Here is a 22230-nt window from a genome sequence, read left to right as displayed (position 1 = left end):
GATAGTTAAGCAGCCAAGGAAGCCCTGGAGGTTTCAAGGTTGGCATCTCGATCGAAGCAGATTGATTATGTCATCATAAATTTTCTTGTCACCGCCCGGGGAACTTTTTTTTACATGTTGATCCATTTCTTCTCGGCGAGATTGAATTACTTGCACAGTGTTTGGGGTTCTGGTATTTTTTTACTAAGACTGTTTGAGAGAGTGTGGAAGACATCCAGCTACCAAACATTCACTGGAATTTGCGCCAGCCTCCAAAATGGCTCCTCAATCGGCGAAGCGGAGTTCCGCCAAAGACGATGATTTCGTATTCACGCTCTCTGACGATGAGAACGAAACCCGGTTCGAAGGAGAAGACGATGACAACGAGATGCAGAGTGATAATGCGCCGGCAGACAACAAGAAGCGCAAGCGCGAGGTCGAATCCGTCAAGCCCAAAAACAAGAAGCAGAAGCAACAGGAAAAGCAGCAATTGAAGAACGCCAAGAAGAACAAGAAGAATGCCGAGCCCGCCCCCGAACCCGAGTCGGAAGAAGAGGAGGACGACAATGCTGCAGCTGATGCAACGGAAGATGACGGCGTCTTAAACCCCGAGTTCGAGTTCGATGTTGGCGGTGTCGCGAACCGTGGTGTCACTGAAGGCTTTGATGGCTGGGGCATTGATGACAACGAGGAGAAGCGTTCCGGAGACAAGAAGGCTGTCGATATTGACGATATCATTGAGCGGAGGCAGGCCAAGAAGGATGAGGCTGCTGCTAAGAAGCAGAAGAAGAAGGCTGCCGAGAAGGAAGAGAGCGCCAGCGCATCTGAAGACGACGCTGCATCGGGCGACGAAATGCCCGTTGACTTCGATGACGATGAGCTCATGGCGGATGACGCCTTTGGAATGGGTGCGAACGGCGAGGAAGAGAGTGATGCCGAGGGCCCTGAGCCTGGCTCTGGGGATGAAGACGAGGAGGACGATGAGGATAAGGGCGAGAACGAGGATTCCGACGACGATGCTGCATCCGACAACGACTCTGTCGCCACACCCGTTGGTCACCCCGATGACATAGGCTCAGACCGAGAGTCCGATGTAGAGAGCGAGGTGGACGAGGAGGAAGCAGAGAAACGCAAGGCGTTCTTTGCCCCCGAAGAGAAGGTCGACACCAAGGCCAACATGGCCAAGATGACTTTCCAAGAATTCAATCTTTCTCGCCCCATCCTTCGAGGTCTCGCCGCCGTTGGATTCACAGACCCGACCCCCATCCAGCGCAAGGCGATTCCCGTTGCTCTGCTGGGCAAGGATATCGTCGGTAGTGCCGTGACTGGTTCAGGAAAGACCGCTGCCTTCATTGTTCCTATCCTCGAACGTCTCCTCTTCCGTCCCCGGAAGGTCCCTACAAGTCGTGTCGTGATTCTGATGCCCACTCGTGAGTTGGCTGTTCAGTGTTACAACGTTTCCGTCAAACTGGCCACCTTCACAGACGTCACATTCTGTCAATTGGTTGGTGGTTTCAGTCTTCGCGAGCAGGAGAATGTGCTCAAGAAGCGCCCCGATGTGATCATTGCCACCCCCGGTCGTTTCATCGACCACATGCGCAACTCGCCTAGTTTCACAGTCGATACCCTGGAGATTCTGGTTCTTGACGAGGCCGATCGTATGCTTGAGGACGGTTTCGCCGATGAGTTGAACGAGATTCTCACCACAATTCCCAAATCTCGCCAGACCATGCTGTTCTCTGCGACCATGACAGACTCGATCGACAAGCTTATTCGTGTCGGTATGAACCGCCCAATGCGCTTGATGGTCGATTCCAAGAAAAAACACCGTATCTACCCTTGTTCAAGAGTTCGTGCGTCTCCGCCCCGGACGGGAGGACAAGCGTCTCGGTTACCTTCTGCATCTGTGCAAAGAAATCTACTCAAAGCGCGTTATCATCTTCTTCCGACAGAAGAAGGAAGCTCACCGCGTTCGTATCATTTTCAGCCTATTGGGCTTGAAGGCAGCAGAGCTACACGGTAGTCTGAGCCAAGAACAGGTATGTTAAACAAACTTACGTTCTATATATGAATAAGGCTAACTTCCCAAACAGCGTATCAAATCCGTCGAAAACTTCCGAGATGGCAAGGTTGCCTTCCTTCTCGCCACCGACGTTGCGTCTCGTGGTCTGGATATCAAGGGTGTCGAGACTGTCATTAACTACGAGGCCCCCCAGAGCCACGAGATCTACCTGCATCGTGTTGGACGTACAGCCCGTGCCGGCCGCTCCGGTCGTGCGTGCACAATTGCCGCCGAGCCCGACCGCAAGATCGTCAAGCTTGCTGTCCGCGCAGGCAAGGCCCAAGGCGCCAAGATCGCCAGTCGTGTGATCGAACAAGCCGTTGCAGACAGCTGGGCGCAAAAGGCGGAAGAGATGGCTGACGAAGTGGCCGAAATCTTGCAAGAGGAGAAGACTGAGAAGCAGTTATCTCAAGCCGAGATGCAATTTACCAAGGGTGAGAACCTCATGAAACACGGTGCCGAGATCATGTCGCGGCCGAAGCGAACGTGGTTCGAGACCGAGAAGGAGAAGAAGGTTTCTCGCAAGCTGGGTGCCGTTGAATTGAACGGTCCCAATACCAAGAAGAGCAATGTCAAGCTGAGCAACAAGGACAAGAAGCGTCTCGATGATAGACAGATGAGACATGATGGTAATATCGGGTGGAAGAAGGGCAAGGGAGATGCGGAATCTGCTAAGGATCCCAAGAAGGGCAAGGGCGGCAAGAAAGGGAAGAAATAAGGGATCTATGAATGTATACAATTGAATACCATGCAAATAGCATTTGAAGCATATCTAATTGGCTATACTTGCTACTTATATACAAAAGTAGAACACCCCCTATCCTATATAACCTATATAACCTCTAGTGGGGCAGGGCTAGATAACTCCAAATCTCCAAATCTCCCACCAATGAAAGTATTCAAGCTGATTCGACGTCAACACGATCTCATTTTCTAAACTTGATCCCCACGTTGGGGCCAAAAATCTCCTCTCCTGTTTTTAATCTTCCTCCTTTTTTCATTTTGACCTTTTTTGGGGGTATATCTCCAATTGGGAGCTTATTCTGGAATGGCTGAGCCTCCCAAAACTAGTCTCCCCCGGAAGAGCGCCTTCTCATGCGAGGCCTGTCGCAAACGCAAGGTGCGGATCCCCTCGGACGAAACCCGAGATTGCCGAGCTAACTGCTCGCCAGGTTAAATGTAACGGCGCTAGTCCGTCGTGTTCGCGATGCGCCGCGCGCAACGAGCAGTGTGTGTATAGCTTGTGAGTCGATCCTTTTTATTCTATTTCCTCGTTCGCGGTCGCTGATACCTCTTTTTGCCCCCACAAAGAGCCCCGACGTTATCGTACACGAAGCAGCTGGAGGCTAGGGTTGCGCAGTTGGAGGATGCGTTATCCAAGCGCGGTGAGGGGGAAGAGGCGCGGAAGGCGACAAGATCGCCGTCATCGGCTGAGTCGAGCGCGAGCGGACCGAAGATAAAGATCGATCCCGATGCTGAAGATCTCACCCGGGCATTTGATGGTCTCAACGTGGAAAATGACGGTCGCGTCTCATTTCACGGGCCGACTAGTTTGTTCCAGCTGCCTAGTAGGGTGTTGAGTGAAACGGCGAACACTTCGCATTACGTCCAGGAATTGGAGGGTCGCAAAGAGCGGCTTGTTAATAACGCATGGAGGGAAAGGGCATTCGAGCAAATGGCTGCTATGCCGGTATGGGTCATGGTAGATTGGATTGTTTGAGGGATGCGTATGCTGACACCACTCCTGCAGGAGCCTTTCCAGTATCTCCTCGACTCGCATTGGTGCTGGATCCAGCCGCTGTGGAATTTCGTCTACCGTCCTGCATTCACACGTCTGTTCGACCTTGCCATTTCAGACGACGTATGACACTAACTTTCCCCGATAGGTGACATGAAAATCAACGGGGCTTATTACTCGGATGTCTTATTAAATGCCATTCTCTCTCACTCAGTACGGTGGTGCAAAGCGGAGCCTCAGGTTGGCCCGCTTCTGGACTCCTACGACGGCGGTGCACAATTCTCCCATCGCGCATTGACTGGGGTGTTCGACTCCCTGAAAGTTGGTTATGCAGGCATTCCCACAATTCAGACATTACTCCTTCTCAGTGCCCAGGAATGCGGACGTGGAAATCGGACGCAAGCTTGGCTATACAGTGGCATGGCCTTCCGGCTGCTGGACGACTTGGGTATCTCCATTGACAGCCGGAAATATTCAGGATCCGCTCATCTGAGTGATGAGGATATTGAAATACGGAACCGTCTATTTTGGAGCTGCTATTTCTGGGATAAGGTGGTTTCATTGTACTTCGGCCGGGCGCCGACAATGCAGCACTCTCATGTTAGCCCGCCACGCATGATTCTCGATGATACTGCTGAGATCGAAATATGGACACCTCATGGAGTGAGCTTCACTGACGGTGCTCACTATCCGCCGACGCAGGCGCATTCAACGTCATGTTTCATGAAGATGTGCGGTCTGGCGGAAATCTTAAACCAGATTCTGATCCACATATATGACCCAATCCGCCGAAGCACGGACTCGGAGTTCTTTGATTGTGTTCAGGAGCAGGCCAGGAATCTGGGGGACTGGTGGGATGAGCTACCGGACTACTTGAAAATGGCAGCGGTAGACCTTCCTCCGTACTCACCACCGAGCCATATCGTGATTTTGAAGTATGTGCTCAATCCTGCGTAAATTATAACGCAATGCTAACTGAACCTTTCCTTCTAGCTGTTTATACCACACTATCAACATCCTTCTCCACCGACCAATTCTCTGCTCTCGCGGGCTGTTCAAAGCCCGCCCCGAGGCACATGACTCCAACCATCTTGTACAGTGCATGGCATCAGCAACATCAATCCTGTCTCTCTTCGATCTATACCGCCGTACATTCGGTGACAGCCACGTCGTTCTCTCTCTTGCATACAGCATCTACACAGCAGCATCGATTTTCTTACTCGAGATCCGAGCCCTGAAGTACGCCGCACCGGGAACACTAGACAAACTCAAGTTCTGCATTTTCGCTCTCGAGAGAGTCAAAGCCGCCAACCCAGTTATCACAACAGCGCTTAGTCTCATATCCCTGGAGCTCCAAAGACTCCAAATCAAGATACACGGAGCAGCCCCCGCTCCAATTCCTGAAACTGAACAGGAACACCCCCAGCATCATCAATCCCCACCTCAGCATCACCCTCATCCCCACCACCCTCAGCACAGCCAGTCCCCGTCAGCAGGCAGCAATCCATCACGCCACGTGTCTCCAGGCCGGCACCACCACCAACCACAAGCATCGATAGCCACGCAAGTCCACACCACCAGCCCGGAAAACCCACCCCTGATGGGAACCTACAATACGTTCCATCACCCAGGACCAGGTTTCAACATTCCGCACTCGGGCGAAATGCCCCAGCTGCCGTCTACGCACTTGCTAGGCGGGATGCCGAATGCCGTCATGACGATGGACGACCCCGGATCCTATGAAATCGCGCCTGAGGTATATGAGGCATTCTCGTATGCGCAACCGATTACGACGAATATGACGCCTGTATTTGAGCAGGGCTGGGGTGGGCCTTCTCAATGATCTTGTATAGTGTTACTCGGACTTGGTTTTGAAGCTGGGCTCTTTTGCCCCACTCTCTTCGACTTGATTTTCTTTTCATGATTCCCAAATGCATATACAATATAGCAGCGGCCTCAGAAGCAGGGTCAGTCCGATGTAGATATATATCTTCAACGGCCAATGATATAACAACATGTATTCCCAGGTGTACATTCATGTAGGCAATCTTGTTTGCAAGTTCTGCAACTTCTCAAATTCACTTAACTTTGAACGGAAACAAGTTTTGGTTTCCCATGAAGTGAAACAACCGGCTTGTGTCCGAAGCCCTCGAACATGTCAACCACCAGAGTAAATAGTGAAAGCTATCTAGCCTCAACACGCGAAATATCATAACCTTCGTCGATTACTAGGAAGAGAAGTCACCTCTACGGTTGCTGGCTGTATAATTTTGGTCACGACGCACCCTTCTTCGCGCTCGATTTCAACAACTACTACTGTGAGGTGGAAAGAAGATCGAGTTGATATGCAAAACAAACCGGATATCTTGAAATCACGAAAATCGAAAAAATAGAATCGCTATAAAAGTCAAACATGGGGCCAAATAATAACAAAATGGGGTATCAGTAAATGACAAGCATATGTATACCAGTGGAATGTTAGGAACCAACGAAAAGGACCTTCACAAGGCCGCATCAATAGACTTCAAGACGCGACCATCCTTCGACGCAACATTCTGCGGTATACCAGTCGGCGAAGCAACATCCCACACTGTCGGCTTAGCTCGCCACCGCAGATACCACGGCCCGTCAAACAGATCTCCCATCCGCTCGATAGGCACACCCTTCGTTTCAGGCATCCAAATACCAAGGATAACCAGCCCAGAAAAGCAAATAAGCGCCCAGAAGAGATAGGCGCCCCAGACATCAAGCGACACAAACATGTTCGGGGTAACTCGCACAACAGCAAACTGGAAGAACCAGTGCAACGCCATACTAATCGCGTAACTGACATTGCGGATGCGCGTTGGGAAGATCTCCGTGCCGTACAGGTAAGGCACTGTGCAGAGGCCGATGGACCAGCCAACGGCGTAGACGAAGACCGAGGCGACGGCTGCGTTGGAGGCGTCTCTGTTGTCTGCTGAGCCTGGACGTAGGCCCATGTATATACCCATGTAGATGTGCGCGCACAGCTGCAGGCTCAGTCCAGCGAGCGCGCAGCGGCGTCGGCCGAGGAGGTCGATCAGACCCCATGTGAAGGCCATTGTGAAGACTAGTTTGAGTATCCCGTAGGCGCCGGAGGAGACGAGGGATGTTGAGTCGCCTGCTAGGCCGGCGTACTGTCCCGCATATGTTAGTGCTGTGTTACTTGCTGTGACTGATGATTACTTGCTAGAATTGACGTACCTGGAATATGTTCGTTACGTAGTATGTGATGCCGTTCCCGCCGGTCCACTGAGCAATAGTTTGCATAGTAATTAGCAGCCAGAAGCGCTGTCGGTAATTCGGGTTCGTCTGTGTCTCTTTGAATATAGCCCAATGAGAGACAGATCCTAAGTCTGTGGCTCGCTCCCGCTGCCGGGCATCGATAGTCGCGAACTCCTTTGTGATTTCGGAGTCGTCGATAGCCCTGCCACGTAGCCGTGCCAGAGCCTCCAGCCCTTCCTGATGAAGCTGTTTGGAAACGAGGTATCGAGGCGTCTCAGGGCAAAGGTAGGACAGACCATATGCGATGCCCACAGGAATCAATGGCACAGCCTGAACTAGGCGGTATTGAGTTCGCGTGGTCGCCATGTGGACGCTAGCACCATAGTTGACAAAGAACCCTGTAAGAAAGCGTAGCGAGTCAGATCTAGGGCCGAATATGTATACAATGTACGGTGTACAGAGGGTCAAATCTCACCCATGGCCAGAAAGGCCAGTAAGAACACCATGTATATCCCCACCACCAGACCTCTCGTCTTAGCAGGGGCTATTTCGGTCAAATACAATGGCGCAGTCACTGTTAGGCCGCCGGCACCTAATCCGGCCCATATGCGACTAAACAAGAGCAGTCCGTATATACCGGATGCGAATACTTGGATCAATGTTCCCGTTGCCCACACGATGCATGCTAGCCGCCACGCCGCCAGGCGCCCGAGTCGATCATTGAGATCGAGGACTATCAGAGCACCAAATGCTGCGCCTAGCACGTTGAAGGAGGAGATGTTTGCTCTTCGGTTAGCTAGCTCTGCTTCGTCGATCCATCGGTGTTTAGTGAGGTTATAGTCGGACTTGAACGAGGGGAGGGAGACGCTGGCGCTATAACCACCCTCGTCATAGCCTGTGGAGGACAAAGCGAGTTAGCATATGTCTGCTTGTATATTGTATATTACCGCCGATCGTTGTCCGATAAGCTAGTCCAATAGTGGGGGGTGTTGATACCTTTCGGAATCCCGCCACAGGCAATGACAGCAATCACCAAGGCGAAATAGGGATTGGTCGACCATCGTGACGTGGTCCCTTGCATGGCCCCGAATATAGTTAAGCGAGCTGTGGGGGCATATGAACAATAAAGCCGATGGAATGTGATCTCTAGGGAGTCGACAAAAGAGGGAAGACCGGGTGTTCGGCATCCGAGCTAAATAGGAGTTCGGTCAACATCCGAGCTTTGTCCGTCTGTCTTGTCCTGTGTTTCCCATGTCTTAGGATTTGAACAACCAATTGCTACAATACATAACCGATTCTGCATATTGCTTTATTGCTTCCTCGTATTACGATGACTTCCATGTGACTCCATACTTTAATGTCGGATCGCGCCGCAGCTATCCACTTTTTGGCTCCGCTTGACGGCTCTTCAGCTCATTTAACAGGCCCAGATGGCGGCTTAGGGACTGGAAGGTCCTCCCTGACGGACAACTTCCGAGCTCAAAATTTTCCAGCGCCTGGTCACCAGCATGTGCGTGTTGTGGAGTGGGTCATACAAGGCCTGCACATCGTATTCGATACAAAATGTGCTCTTGGGAAACAATGGGTGCTTTTTATTAAAAGCCCCTGCGTTGAAGGCATTTGGATCAACATCGACGGATGTTGAAGGGTGAAACCGACATGGTACTTCTTACGTCCTCCTGCCTTAGAGTGAGATCGCGTTGCTGGAGCTGCTCTCTTGTGAGTATCTCCCCAGGACTTCATTTCAGCCTTTCTTTTTCTGTACCTGTACCTACCTGATTACTATTGGAAAGTCGCCGCTATATGTTTACAATCCGTTCGGGATGCTTACCGCTGCTCAGGCCAAATCCAATATACGCCGCGGGCCTCCCTCGATATCGTTTGATATCATTTCCACCCGCGTGGAGCAACGGCCATATGGCTCGTCCGCAAGTGTATCGCTGAAGCAGAGACTTCCCCCAAAATCCTGGGATAGTCACATGCATGTTGTGGAACCTGAACGGTTTCCTGTCTCTCCTACAGCGGTATATAAACCCACCCCGCATACGTTACCCGAAGCTCTGGTCTTTGAGTCCGAACTGGGCGTTGAGAATCTCGTCGTTGTGCAACCGTCAGTTTATGGCACGGACAATTCATGTTTATTAGATGCGTTGCGAAGACTTGGTCCCTCACGCGGCCGAGGAGTTGTCGTGGTTGACCCTGCTACCGTTAAGCCGGAGACTCTAAACGAATGGCATACCCTTGGAGTCCGTGGACTGAGGATCAACCTTCAATCTGTAGGGAAAGTGATGGATAAGTTCGAGTTGGAAGAGACCTTACTCCAGCATGCTGAACTTGCCCGGCCTCGCAACTGGATCATCGAGATATATCTTCCCCTCGATATGGTCCCGATGATAGAGTCGATCCTGCCGCGACTAGGCGTGCGCATTTGCATCGACCATTTTGGCAGCCCTGATCTGACGTCGTGGGCCGATGATGGTGCCACTTTCAATCCTTACAACCTTCAAGGGTTCTCGTCCTTGATCTCCCTGCTTCGCGCTGGGAGGACATACGTTAAGATGTCTGCGCCGTATCGACTCAGCAAAGACGACCAAATGCGTGATCTTCAGGCTATGGCACGCGAGTTCTTGTCTGTTGCACCTAATAGGGTCATCTATGCCACTGATTGGCCGCACACTCGATTCTCTAGCGTTGATATTAGTCCATTCACCGAATGTTGCTTGGAATTATGCGCGACCAAGCCGGGGCTAGCGGAGCGTCTGTTTCGCAGGAACACCGAGGAGATGCTTGGGGTAGACTCCGATTGACGTGGCTGCAAATATCATAGCTATATAGCATCTTTCGGCGCTGGGGATATGGAGTTTAATGGTCTTTCTTCTAGTTCTGCTTGATTCGTGGCATTGTTTATACGGCTTGACCGGTTTACCTATGCTGTTATCTCCTAGGCCCAGCCTTCTAGAAATTAGTCTTAACACATTATCCTGGGCAGTACACACGTCATTTATATAAGCGCCAGTAGTGAAGTGTGATATATGCTCGATGTCTATTCGGTTGAAATTATTGACATCAAAACGTCAAGGATGAGCTAGTTTCTCATCCCGGCAAGTCATAACGCGGGTTGTTTGTGTCCAACTGTCTTCGTACCCTTCTCCACTCTAAACATCTGCTGCATCCTGGAAGATAACATGACCGGTACAGATCTTCTTCGGGCCCTGGGAAAAGTAGAAGAAATCAGATTAGCAAACTCCGGCAGCCAATTCAATCTTGACTGAAACAAAACTCACAATAGTATAGCAGCAAGCTGGCCGAGACTGATCCTCACACAGCTGAGGCACCTTCAGTTGATCACCTAGAGTAGTAAGCTGTTAGACAAGCACTAGTGATCAAATGTCACGAGATTGCTATACATACAGTCCAGTGCTTCGTTTGCCTTCGGGTTTCCCCGTGCAGGCGCCATATCACGGCAGCAGTAGGGCTGCTGAACCATGCCGGTGTTATCCTCGGCGAATTTACAGTGCATATTGATCTTTTTGGCCGAGACCAGGGACAGAACGGCAGCGAAGGCGAGAGCTGAAACACGCATTGTGGCGGCGATGGTATGGTAGCTGGTGGAAGATCGGTTGGCGTGATATCGAGGTGATGGGAACGTGTTCAGGAAGATCGGCTCATGTATACCCTAGGGAAGGATTTTTCTAGGGCAAGATTTTTGTCTAATGAATTAGGACTACGAAGGAGAACTCGAGCGGCCAGATGCCTTGCTCCATTGGCCAGCAAGGCGGGTTCCCTAGTTGTGTTTTGTTTGACCACCTGCGGAGGTATGAAGGCTGCTCATAGTTGCTTTCATTGGTGGATGGGAGACATGGTTGGTATCTCCTTGCATTCTTCATTCCCTGTGAATATGGAGGTTTCGGAGTGTTGCGGTTTATGCTGGACAGGGGCTGCTCTTCATGCAGTATGGCTAGGGGAAGCAGTAATGTAGATCATTGCCGTAGAGGTCGCTGTATCTCTCTATGAGTGCATTATGCGACCCTTGATAATGGGTACTGTCAAGGGATGAGAGTTGGGACCTGGATGAGAGGTTGTCCTGCCCAGGTGTACGGAGTATGATGCTCATTACATAGATTGCAACAAATTAGGGCTATATTTAGATGGATCCGATAACAGTATCGCATCAACCTTGGAAAAGCCCAAAGACTTGTCCAGTCCACTTTATAATCGGAAACTGCCGAGGCTTATGCAGGTGCCACGTGTAATACTTGGATGTTCTCACTTGCCAACGAGAGCCCACGGGGGTTTGATGTTCAAAAACTAGAGCCCACGAGGTTTAATGTTCGAATATGGTTGCCTGACCAGCGTGCCAGTACTCTCCGTAGTGGACTGTGGGCTCCCTTTCTATTTGTTGACTGCCCAAATGCCTTCCAATGTTGAGTCAGGTGATGTTTTGTTGAGGCCCCAACGCGGTTACCTAAGCAGATAAGATCCATGGATAAACACACCGCCCGGCCTCTCTCATACTCCCAGACCCCCTCACCTTCAGATCTCTAGACACATCACCACATTACTGTGCTATTGTACGTCTTTGAAAACCATGAAGCGCAACTCCTCAGCACCCGCCAATATGGAACGCTCTGTCTACATTCCTCTCTGCTTCTGCCTCATCTCTTTTGCCGTTATCGCCTATACCCACTAGTTATCTGTCCGCGATAGCGTTCTGCCCCAACAGTGCCTAGGCGAAGATGAAAGGATCTCCTGCTGTGGTCATGGATTCTGAAGTCTACGGTGCCTCTCCTCCCGAAACTCTCATCGCTGTCTGGTCTCGTAACACAACATACGAGTCAATCTCCACCGATCACCACACCGTCATTTTCAACACTGAAGACTGCCCCTCCGTCGCAAGCAGAATGTGACGGGCAGGGTAGCATGACCTGGTGTGGATGGAAAGACTGCAAGCCATCGCAAGATACCTTCTCGACCTCTCTACGCAAACATTCAAACACCACCATCCCTCTTCCTTCCACGCCCCCAACTGCTGTCTAGTCATTCGGCCAAGAGACTGGCTATCTCACTCCAGTTACACGTTGTGATATGGAGCCAAGATATACGCCTGGACTCGATAACCTCTTCCTTTACGTTCATCCCATTTTGATACCCTTTTCCCTGTTACTATTATACTCCGACATTTTCAGATAGGGCCGCGGCCCTTTTCAATCTGAAACATCTTTCAACAATCATTGGCCTTCGTTGGCTTTGATCAAGTATTGGCTTATTCCGGTGCTTCAACCCTGGCTCTTAAGTTATGAGTTGTCTGATCGACATTGTTTCCTTCTCTGCTACCTCGAAATTGGATTCTGGAGTGCCGGTCACTCCCTGTCGCTCTTTTGTGAACTCCTATACCCATACATATAACCTATGAATTTCATAATCTTACGTCTTTTTGGAGTAAACACAATGTTGATTTCACGTGCAATAATAAACCAAAAGTATCAAGTATTGCCCTCCCAGGTGCCTGTGGTGCTCAGGTGGGATCTAGATCGGATCACGTAATCACTGCTGAGAAATCGCCGTCGGTGACGGAAGAACCAAGAGCATGAACAAACCCCGATATCGTCACCACAGCGGTTGTGTCTTTTCCGACCCCTCTCACCTCAGCCTGTATATAATTGCTCCATCTTCCCCTCTTCCCCTCTCTCCATGCTCTCCCGCTCCATCCAATCATCCCGGATTAGCTTTCGAGCCTCTTCATCTCTAACCCGGTCTTCCGTCGGGCAAATCCGTCCTGGTCGTTTGACCAATCGAACTCTGGCGACCATCAACTCTCCCCGCTTCACCCCTGCGGACCCAATTGCTACCAATTCTCGTCTCTCTACAATATCTCGACACTTTTCGTCCTCCGCCTCTGAGAACCAACAATCTTCCAATATGGCTCCCGTCGAAACACAGCAGTATGACTACATCGTCCTCGGCGGTGGTAGTGGTGGCAGTGGAAGCGCCCGCCGCGCAGCGGGTTGGTATGGCAAGAAGACCCTGATCGTGGAAAGCGGGCGATCTGGCGGTACCTGTGTCAACGTGGGGTGAGTACAATGCGTAATGCTGTTATACTGGATTGGCCTTTTTTTTCTGACAACATTTAGATGTGTCCCTAAGAAGATGACATGGAACTTTGCGACCATCAACGAGATGCTCCACATCGGAAAGAGCTATGGCTACGACATCCCCGATAACGTTGCTATGAACTACACCCACTTCAAGAACACCCGTGACGCCGTCATCAAGCGGTTGAACGGCGCCTACGAGCGTAACTGGGGCCGCGAAGGAATCGACCTAGTCCACGGTCGTGCTGGCTTCGTCGAACCCCACACTATTGAGGTCCAGATGGCTGATGGCTCTGGTACCGCCCGCTACACAGCGCCCCACATCCTGTTGGCGACCGGTGGCCGGCCCAACATCCCCTCCGTACCCGGCGCCGAGCATGGTATCACCAGCGACGGATTCTTCGAATTGGAAGAGCTTCCCCCGAAGATCGCCGTTGTCGGTGCTGGCTACATCGCCGTCGAGCTTGCTGGTGTCATGAACGCAGTTGATGTCGAGACTCACATGTTCATCCGCGGCGAGAACTTCCTGCGCAAGTTCGACCCTATGATCCAGAAGACTATGACTGACCGCTACGCGGCTGCTGGAGTCAAGCTCCACCGCGGCCATGGCGGTTTCAAGGAGGTACAACTCATCCGCGATGGCAAGGGCAAGGATCGCCTGCTCAAGCTCATTGGCCATGATGGCACTGAGCTCGAGGTCAACGAGCTCCTCTGGGCTGTGGGCCGTGCCCCCGAGGTCGAGGACTTGCACTTGGATATCCCTGGTGTCAAGCTGAATGCCGGCGGCCACGTTGTGGTTGATGAGTACCAGAACACCTCGGCTGCGGGTGTTTACGCTCTCGGTGATGTGACCGGTCAAGCTGAGCTGACCCCTGGTAAGTCGCGATCTCCTTTTTTTTCGTCTAAAGAAATACACTGACTCAATCCCGCAGTTGCCATTGCTGCCGGTCGCCAACTCGGCAGCCGCCTCTTCGGCCCTCCCGAATTGAAACACTCCAAGATCTCCTACGAGAACATTCCTACAGTCGTCTTCTCGCACCCCGAGGTTGGCTGCGTCGGCCTCACCGAGCCTGAGGCCCGCCAGCGCTACGGCGACGATAAAATCAAGGTCTACCACACCAAGTTCACTGCCATGTTCTACGATGTCGGCTTGTCCCCTGAGGAGAAAGCCAAGAACCCCACCGAGATGAAGATCATTTGTGCCGGTCCCCACGAGAAGGTTGTTGGTCTGCACATCCTTGGTCTTGGTGTTGGTGAGATGCTGCAGGGCTTCGGTGTCGCTATTAAGATGGGTGCTACTAAGCAGGACTTTGATAGCTGTATTGCTATCCACCCTACTAGCGCTGAGGAGCTTGTGACTATGCGGTAATGCTATCTCAGAAGAGAAAAGTAGAGGGATGTGTGAATAATAGTCTAGAATATTCCGATATTATACTATTTTAATCTTTCGTTCTTGGGCTAGTGTATTAATGGTAGCTGCGCTGGAGGACTCGATTAGGGCTTGGAAAGAATGGAAGTCATGCTCAACACATAATATGTAGCCATGCCAGTGACGGATTCAGTAGGTCAATATCAGACACTGCCGATGAATTTTGAGTTATCAACAATCTAAAGTAATACCTACAGCATACATAGGTAACTCTCACATTTACTTGCCCATGATCGGCATAACCCCGCAGCCCTGCCCAGGTGCCCAGGTGGGATTGCGATGAGTAATCCCACACAAAAGCCCTGGAGCCCGTAGACTGCCCCGCAGACAGGATTATATTCTTTCATCTGATCATATCGCACTTTCCATCTGAACAACATCACTGGCTAATTATCGTGCCAAACACCGCACAACAAGCAGTTGATTAGCAGGCAAACAACCCGACAATTTGCAGTATATACATGCACGTGCGCAATTGGAAAGAGTAGGCGGTCTGATTCTGCCGAAAAGAGGGTGTTATAATGAACTTTAAGGGTGTTCCTTTCGCCCTTCGGGGCATATGGTCAAATGAAAATATACAGAGAAGATTAGCATGGCCCCTGCACTAAGGATGACACGCTCAATCAAAGAGAAGCTACCTATTTTTTTTTTTTTTTACAGACCCTTCATTAGTATTGTAGGGTGTCAGCTTTTTTAGCTCTATACGATGCCTTTGCTAGTACTTCATTAGGACATCACGTGCCACCATGGACGGTCGGTGTTCAATTCGCACTGTGCGCGAATGCAGAATATAAATGGAATATTTACCATCGCAATATTTTCGGTATCTTTTTACTTGGCAGTTGTTAGTGCATAAGGTTGTATGCAAGAATAGCCTCTGCAAGCTTTATAGCTTATGTGGGGCTTTCTTTGCCGTTGGCCTCGGGAGGCGTCGGCAAGTTGATGGCCACGTTAATTCTTGTCGCTATCCAACGAAGATAATCATACCTAGGAAGATTAGTATCTACATATATACACATTGAGCAGACAGATGACAGTCACAGTCCCTCTACATTTAGAGCCTTAGAACAAAAAGAGGGAATATAGACAGCCACAAGTCTTCTAAAGAGCCCCATTATTAGCACCACATTTCAGCCCCGCATAATACAAGTCCCCACATGGAGAAGAGATGGGGAATAGTATCGGGATATCCCCTTGAAAAACTACTCAGGACTACTTTCCCCAATTGAATCATTCCTGTACCAAGCAATTCTCCTGGGACCAACAAGACAGCTTTTTACCCAACTACATACAACATGGCGAGCAAGCTTAACAGAACCCCACCCTTCCGGGCCGAGCACATGGGCTCCTTACTACGTCCAGCCAACCTGCTCGAGGCGCGCGAGAAGATCACCAAAACCGGGATCTCGGCCGAAGCCGCCGGACTTCCAGCCATCGAACAAGAAGCCGTCCGCGAGGTCGTCAAGATGCAGCAAGACCTCGGGTTCAAGGCCGTGACGTCTGGCGAGTACACCCGCACCCGATTCTGGGGATTGATGTGGGATGAGTTCGAGGGTAAGTGATGCAATAATGCCAACATCTCCCTATCTATCTATATTACAAACAAGAACCGTGCAAGGAAAACAATAAACTAAAAGAACCCCAGGAACAATCCGACTCCAAAACGCCGAAGCCTCAATGTTCAGACTCTACCACCCAGACGTGGTAAGCCTACTCGAAAAAGAGCGCAAAGTAATGCCCGGCGAGTCCGTGATCGCAGGCAGCAAATTATCCCACAGCGTCTCAGCCTCCCAGTCCAACCTACACGAACTACAGCTCGTGCAGGCATCGCTGCCGCAGAGCGAATGGCACAATATCAAACTGACGATGATCACGCCTGCGTGGTTCCACATGCGCTACAAGCAAGGGCGCGCATACACGGCGGACGCCTATTCCAATGACGCAGAGTACTTCGCCGACGTTGCGAAGGTGTATCGAGCCGAGCTGGCGTCGCTGTATGCGGCCGGTCTGCGGAACGTGCAGTTCGATGATCCTGGTATGGCGTATTTCTGCTCTACGGCGTTCCGGGAGGGATGGGAGAGCGATCCCGATAATGAGGGGTCTGTGGAGGATTTGTTGGATGCTTATATTAAGCTATACAATGATTCGATTGCTGGGTTGCCTGCTGATATGCACACGGGTATTCATCTTTGTCGGGGGAATTTTATTGGTGGGCGGCACTTCTCCGAGGGGTCGTATGATATTATTGCGAAGAAGTTGTTTGAGGACTTGGATGTCGATACTTTCTACCTGGAGTATGATACTGAGCGGGCTGGGGGCTTTGAGCCGCTGAGGTTCTTGCCGAAGAACAAGAATGTTGTGGTTGGGGTTATTAGTACCAAGTTGCGTGATTTGGAGGATAAGGAGGCTATGAAGGAGCGTGTTTACTCGGCTGCTGATTTTGTTGCGGAAGGATCGGGGGAGACCAGGGAGGAGGCCCTCAAGAGGGTTTGCATCAGTCCTCAGTGTGGCTTCAGTACTCATGAGAGTGGGTATCCTCTTCTTGTTGAGCATCAGAAGAAGAAGTTGAGTCTGGTGAGGGAGATTGCGGATGAAATTTGGGGAGAGGCTTAAGATGGGGATTCTGATTGAGATGGGTTCCTTTCCAGTTCAACAGCAGAGAACCTTGGTGTAAAACGTACGTTCTGTATTCAACATGGCTTTTGGTGGTATGTGGTTGCGAGCAGTTTACTAGTAAATCATTAAAATGAAATCGTTTCAATTAAGAAAGAAATTGATAGACTACAGTGACTGCATCTACGAAAATGATACCCAATCCAGAATGCCTATGCGGCCAAGTAGAGCGCATCGGAGACAAGGAAATCACGGCACAAATGCAGGTAAATTCGGAAACATCAGGTAACATGTATGAAAATGTGTTCCTTGCGCTTGGCGATATGAAGGGCGGACAGCAAATTATCCTTAGGTTCAGAAAACCAAATGCTCGTAGATCCAGATGGTATGATTTGTCAAGATAGTCTCAAATCACACGCGGGTAATGACCATGCCGACGGTCTAACCACGCTCCAATGGATCCCAGCGCCAGAACATTGGCGCATTGGCCTGGTGGAATCAATAGAGATGCAAGTCGTGGTAAACGGCGCCTGCGCCGTGGAAGTGCCCCCGGAGAAAGGAGGATGCAATATTCGAAATAGCCGGTGGCAAACTCAGATATTTTGCGACGGGGTGTGAAGACCACCCGTGGAACTGCCCGTGCCGACCTGATCCAGGGCGACGGCGTGAAGCGCTGGTTTCTCGGAGACATGAAGAAGGCCCTCTTCTTTAAGTTTCATTTGCTTTTGCACCCACTCAGCCACTTCCTCATCCGCCGTCATGGCGGATGAAGCGGCATCGCCGGAGTCAGACTCCTCGGGTAGTGGGGCGCTGTCGCCACCTGACTCGGTTGGTGGTTGCATGAGAGGGGCTAGCCAAGGGTGTCGGAGTAACATGTTGTAAGTTGGACGATTTTTCGGGTTCTTGTCGAGGCAGGCCCGGACGAATGCGTGCGCTTCTTCCGAGAATCCCTCTGGTAGAGTGGGGGGATCTCCGTGGACGATAGCCTAAGATGGAGAAGATGAGAATGTTGGACCTGGAAAAACTATTGTCAGAGGACTCACGTGTAACTGGCTGAAAATGTTGTTGAATGTTTCCGGTGGGTATGGGTATCGACCCATAGCACATTCGATGATGGACAAGCCTAAACTCCACACATCGCTTTGCACGCTGTAAGTACCCGCACTCGGCGCTCCCGACTGTTGCATCCCACCTCCGGCGATTCGTTCGGGTGCCATATAACTCTGACACCCGATATTGGTCTTCGCAATACTAGAGACCAGATTTCCGCTGACACCAAAGTCGCAGATCTTGACTTGGCCCTTGCTGTTGACAAGAACGTTGGTTGGCTTCACATCGCGGTGAATAATATTGTGGTCCTCCTTCAATGATTTCAACCCCATGATGGTGGACAGAGCCACCTTCTGTAGAATGTTCTCGGGAACACCGCCTTCGTAGAGCTTGTCGATCGAGCCGCCATCCATGTACTCGACACACATATAGACGGCACCTTCCTGGAAAAAGGCTCCGTAAAAATCGATGATGAATGGGGATATACAGCGGTGTAGAATGTCCAACTCCATAATGATTTGTGCAAACTTGGCTTCGTCCAACTCCAAGCGAATCTCCTTCATGGCCATGACCACGCCTGAGAGTTGATTCGGCCCAGATTCTGGACTTTCGTCCTGGCCCGGAGGACGACTGACAATCCCACCCAACCCCAGACCTGGCTTTCGTAGATGCGGGCGAGAGTGCCGAACCTTGTAGACCGTTCCATAATTACCCTTTCCCAACTCATCCAAGCGATCTACTTCATCCAGCGATATTTTGAAGCTGTGGCCTGACGAAAATTCGACTCCACCTCCGTGTAGAATAGCTTTGTTTTTGAAGCTGAGAGTGCCCTCTTTCGTGTCAATGAACTCGGAGTATTTGCTGAATGCAGACTCCCCATTTTTCTCGCCCTGCTTCTCATCGTTACCTGCGGCAGGACATGACGGACCATTGACATCTGATAGCTTGAGATTCGGCTTCATGCGCTTCGCCGCTAGCCCTCCCGGTCGAGGCGAAGGACCAGGGCCAGCGGCGGGGGTAGGGGAAGATGACCAATTTTGCGGATTAGGCCGTGCGGCAGCCGGGGGAATGCCGCCAGCAAGTGCGCCGCCTGCACTGCCTCCTTGGGCCATGGGGATCTGCCCCGTCGAAGCAGCAGTGTGTGGCTGTGGAGCGCCCTGGCGAGATAACGAGAAGGCCTTCATCTTTGCCATAATGTCTTGATTTAATACACCGGCTCCCTGCGCGCTCATTGAGGGCTTGGGGTGTGGTGAGGTCCCAACGCCCCGCCGCGCAGCATTGACCTGACCCAGGTGTGTGGACGAGGCAGATAAGCCGGTCCCCGAAGATTCGCGGGAGGGAAGGACAACGGGGCTCGAGGTCTGTCGGGGACACGGAGGAACCGTAGGGTCGCTGGGAGAGGGAGCATCGGCTTCAGGTGCGACCTCCTCAGGGGCAAAATCTCGTCTATCCGCCATGGCGAGATAAAGGTGGGCTATCGGGGAAGTTGAGCCGACACCAATGGCCGGTGTAATTGCTGTAATTATGCCGTTTTGGGTCTCGCTGCACCGAATGGCAGCACTCTAGGAAAAGCAAGCGAAAGCAAAGGCGACAAGCGAAAGCGAAAAAAAGGTGATCTGGTAGAGGGAGAAAGGAGGGGCAGAAATGGCAGATGGAATCGCAATGTGAAGTCACTTTCGGGCCGTGATAGAACGTGGGGAAAACCGATTTCAATACCGTATTGTATGTTGTATATTTCCGGTATATTCTGGTCTGTTCGGTCTTTTCCCTTTTCTCTCCTTCTCTACATTCTTGATTTACAGATAATTCCTTTCTATATCATCATAGTCTATCTACACTTTCTCTCTCTACTGTTGTGTGTACGGAATCGAATCTCCAACCGGGCCGCTACACCAGCCAATCACATGACGCCAATCACATCAAAGCAGGTTTTCTCCGTGTTGTCCGCTTGTCTGCCGTGTTTCGATTAAAGAAAGTGGCTTACGGAGTATATCATTTGATATGATCTGTGTAGCTGACGACAGCCTGCATCCCATTGATTAGCCGGTTTTTGCATGTCATCTGTTCGCCCATTCGAATGGCCATGCCAAGATGTTGCCCGGGTCTGACAACCTCAGTTGTGAGACTTGGAAAGCAAGCCCTTTTGAAATCATCGTATTAATCCGGTACGCTCGGTCATGACCCTGCACCTCATTGCGAGTCGTTGACTCATTCTACTCCACTGTTCTCCCGAGCATGGCCGATTGTTGGCTCGGATAAATGGTCGCATCGGGCCCCGACAAAGTTTGGGACCTTGTTTCCAAGTTGGGGAATCAGCTTAACCTACCTAGGTAGAGCACGTTCCTCTAACCCGGGATGAGATAAGGTCCCATTGGTCAATATACTTTGCTATGCTCTGTGCATGCGCTCAGTATATCGCTACAGTGGCGAACGAATGAAGGTATCGAAATTGTACCTGAAAACAGACCTCCGGGGTTTGGCATAGCGGGGCAGAACGCCTTCGGGCACGAAGCGTCTTATTCGAGGTCTTACCCCGAACATTTGAAATCGCCTTCGGCGAAATATTCATTGCCCACTCTTTTATTATCAAAAACCAGCATCTTATTGCATATTCCCACTTTTCATCAAGGTTGGTATTCTCATTACAAACTTGTTTGATTTAAGCTTCTAAATCCTATCATTCAACATGTTCCAACTTTCACGGCAAGACATATCCCCCGTCAATAAGTACATCACTTCCGGTCATGAAGGTAGATGCATCACTGGCGAGGTAGAGATACAGTCCCTTGATTTCCTTCACATGGCCTTGCCTTCCTAGTGACGACATACGGTATGCCTCCTGGAGGGCGGACGGGCCGGCTCCCATCTTTGTATCGAAGAAGCCTGGCGAAACGATGTTGACTCGGGCGAAATCCCGCCACTCACGGGCAAGTGATTTTCCAAAGTGGGTGACGTACGCTTTGGTCGCATTGTAGACAGGTTGGTCAGTAGGAACGTTGACAATGTGTGCGCTCATACTCGAGGTAATGATGAGATTGCCATGGCCTTGCCGTGCGAATACCTCACCAGCATATTTAGCACAATACACAATGCCGTCAACTAATTCTCGGTCAATACCACGATATATTATCTTGTGGAAGGAACGGTTCCATACCATTCACAGACATCTGCTTCCGGTACTCTTCCAGAGACTGTTCCAAGATGGGCTTCGAGATCGCCATGCCTTCTCCAAATCAGCTGCCATACATCAAAGCTGCTGTGGAAAACTAACCTGCATTGGCAACGAACACATCAATCTTGCCGAAATCGGCCACGACCTTTGTAATTGTCTCGGATACTTGAGTGGACTCCGAAACTGCAGGTGACAGCTTAGCATTTTGTCGCACTTATGAGAATGAACCTCCAAGTGCCCGCTTACCATCGACCTTGTAAGCGGAAGCCTTTACATCATGCTCCTTTGCTAGGACCTGGGCTTTTTCGATAGCGACGTCATTTCTGTTAATATGGTTAATAGATTACATAGGAGACATACAATGAATAGAAGGAAAACTTACGAATTATACCACAGGGCAACATGAGCGCCAGCTTCAGCCATAGACTGTGCTATCGCATGACCAAGTCCATCCGCAGCCCCAGTAACAACAACCACCTTTCCGTTCATTTTAAACTGCTCCAAAACATTTGAAGGCGTATCCGGGAATGGACGAGGGAAGCCCTCCCGGCTCTGAGCACAGTCTTCAATGCTCATAGACATCGTATATGTGTTTCGTAGTGGTTGAGGTTTGGAAGCACGATGGGAGAACCCCTCATTATAAAGTATCCAATGTGGTACCCCCGTTGACCCACTGTCGGTGCAGTGTTGCCCGAGACGATCCAAGGCCAAGCATCATGTTGTATTTACGTGACCTGGGTCTTTTAATTGATATCCCGTGATCATCAAAAAGAATTAAAGAGACAAAAAGAGCTGATCCAAGAGTTAGTATATATGAAAATGATGGAAATAAGAAAGTGGGGAATGCGG

At 50.7% G+C, this 22230-nt stretch overlaps 9 protein-coding genes across 9 annotated transcripts; 5 read left to right on the top strand and 4 right to left on the bottom strand.

Moving 5' to 3' along the window:
- Positions 1–256: 256 nt before the first annotated feature.
- drs1 (putative ATP-dependent RNA helicase DRS1) lies at positions 257–2759 on the top strand (the record flags this gene model as incomplete). The annotated part of the gene is made up of 3 exons (XM_056711225.1): positions 257–1760; positions 1828–2018; positions 2073–2759. 3 exons carry the CDS (start codon positions 257–259, stop codon positions 2757–2759), a joined length of 2382 nt encoding a protein of 793 aa, XP_056569646.1.
- Positions 2760–3089: 330 nt separating this feature from the next.
- Positions 3090–5622, top strand: N7489_005472 (putative C6 transcription factor; the record flags this gene model as incomplete). Its single annotated transcript, XM_056711224.1, has 6 exons — positions 3090–3161; positions 3214–3284; positions 3353–3731; positions 3792–3873; positions 3928–4714; positions 4773–5622. The coding sequence occupies 6 exons, from the start codon at positions 3090–3092 to the stop codon at positions 5620–5622; spliced, it is 2241 nt and encodes a 746-aa protein (XP_056569645.1).
- A 658-nt stretch (positions 5623–6280) lies between these two features.
- Positions 6281–8106, bottom strand: N7489_005471 (uncharacterized protein; the record flags this gene model as incomplete). The annotated part of the gene is made up of 4 exons (XM_056711223.1): positions 6281–6937; positions 7005–7423; positions 7501–7920; positions 8022–8106. 4 exons carry the CDS (start codon positions 8104–8106, stop codon positions 6281–6283), a joined length of 1581 nt encoding a protein of 526 aa, XP_056569644.1.
- A 742-nt stretch (positions 8107–8848) lies between these two features.
- N7489_005470 (putative TIM barrel metal-dependent hydrolase) lies at positions 8849–9832 on the top strand (the record flags this gene model as incomplete). Its single annotated transcript, XM_056711222.1, has 1 exon — positions 8849–9832. The coding sequence occupies one exon, from the start codon at positions 8849–8851 to the stop codon at positions 9830–9832; it is 984 nt and encodes a 327-aa protein (XP_056569643.1).
- Positions 9833–10180: 348 nt separating this feature from the next.
- N7489_005469 (uncharacterized protein) lies at positions 10181–10608 on the bottom strand (the record flags this gene model as incomplete). Its single annotated transcript, XM_056711221.1, has 3 exons — positions 10181–10237; positions 10310–10374; positions 10437–10608. The coding sequence occupies 3 exons, from the start codon at positions 10606–10608 to the stop codon at positions 10181–10183; spliced, it is 294 nt and encodes a 97-aa protein (XP_056569642.1).
- Positions 10609–12716: 2108 nt separating this feature from the next.
- Positions 12717–14486, top strand: glr1 (glutathione-disulfide reductase GLR1; the record flags this gene model as incomplete). The annotated part of the gene is made up of 3 exons (XM_056711220.1): positions 12717–13096; positions 13157–13992; positions 14050–14486. The coding sequence occupies 3 exons, from the start codon at positions 12717–12719 to the stop codon at positions 14484–14486; spliced, it is 1653 nt and encodes a 550-aa protein (XP_056569641.1).
- Positions 14487–15841: 1355 nt separating this feature from the next.
- On the top strand, positions 15842–17159 carry N7489_005467 (cobalamin-independent methionine synthase II family protein; the record flags this gene model as incomplete). Its single annotated transcript, XM_056711219.1, has 2 exons — positions 15842–16100; positions 16192–17159. The coding sequence occupies 2 exons, from the start codon at positions 15842–15844 to the stop codon at positions 17157–17159; spliced, it is 1227 nt and encodes a 408-aa protein (XP_056569640.1).
- A 593-nt stretch (positions 17160–17752) lies between these two features.
- pbs2 (mitogen-activated protein kinase kinase PBS2) lies at positions 17753–19666 on the bottom strand (the record flags this gene model as incomplete). The annotated part of the gene is made up of 2 exons (XM_056711218.1): positions 17753–18145; positions 18203–19666. The coding sequence occupies 2 exons, from the start codon at positions 19664–19666 to the stop codon at positions 17753–17755; spliced, it is 1857 nt and encodes a 618-aa protein (XP_056569639.1).
- A 1241-nt stretch (positions 19667–20907) lies between these two features.
- On the bottom strand, positions 20908–21963 carry N7489_005465 (uncharacterized protein; the record flags this gene model as incomplete). Its single annotated transcript, XM_056711217.1, has 5 exons — positions 20908–21308; positions 21364–21432; positions 21481–21564; positions 21628–21704; positions 21764–21963. 5 exons carry the CDS (start codon positions 21961–21963, stop codon positions 20908–20910), a joined length of 831 nt encoding a protein of 276 aa, XP_056569638.1.
- Positions 21964–22230: the final 267 nt, after the last annotated feature.

This window comes from Penicillium chrysogenum (assembly GCF_028827035.1).
Source record: "Penicillium chrysogenum strain IBT 35668 chromosome Unknown utg000002l_segment0_segment0, whole genome shotgun sequence".
Taxonomy (NCBI): Eukaryota; Fungi; Ascomycota; class Eurotiomycetes; order Eurotiales; family Aspergillaceae; genus Penicillium; species Penicillium chrysogenum.
Note: the sequence above shows the minus strand (reverse complement) of the source record. Positions and strands in the feature narration are given on the sequence as shown.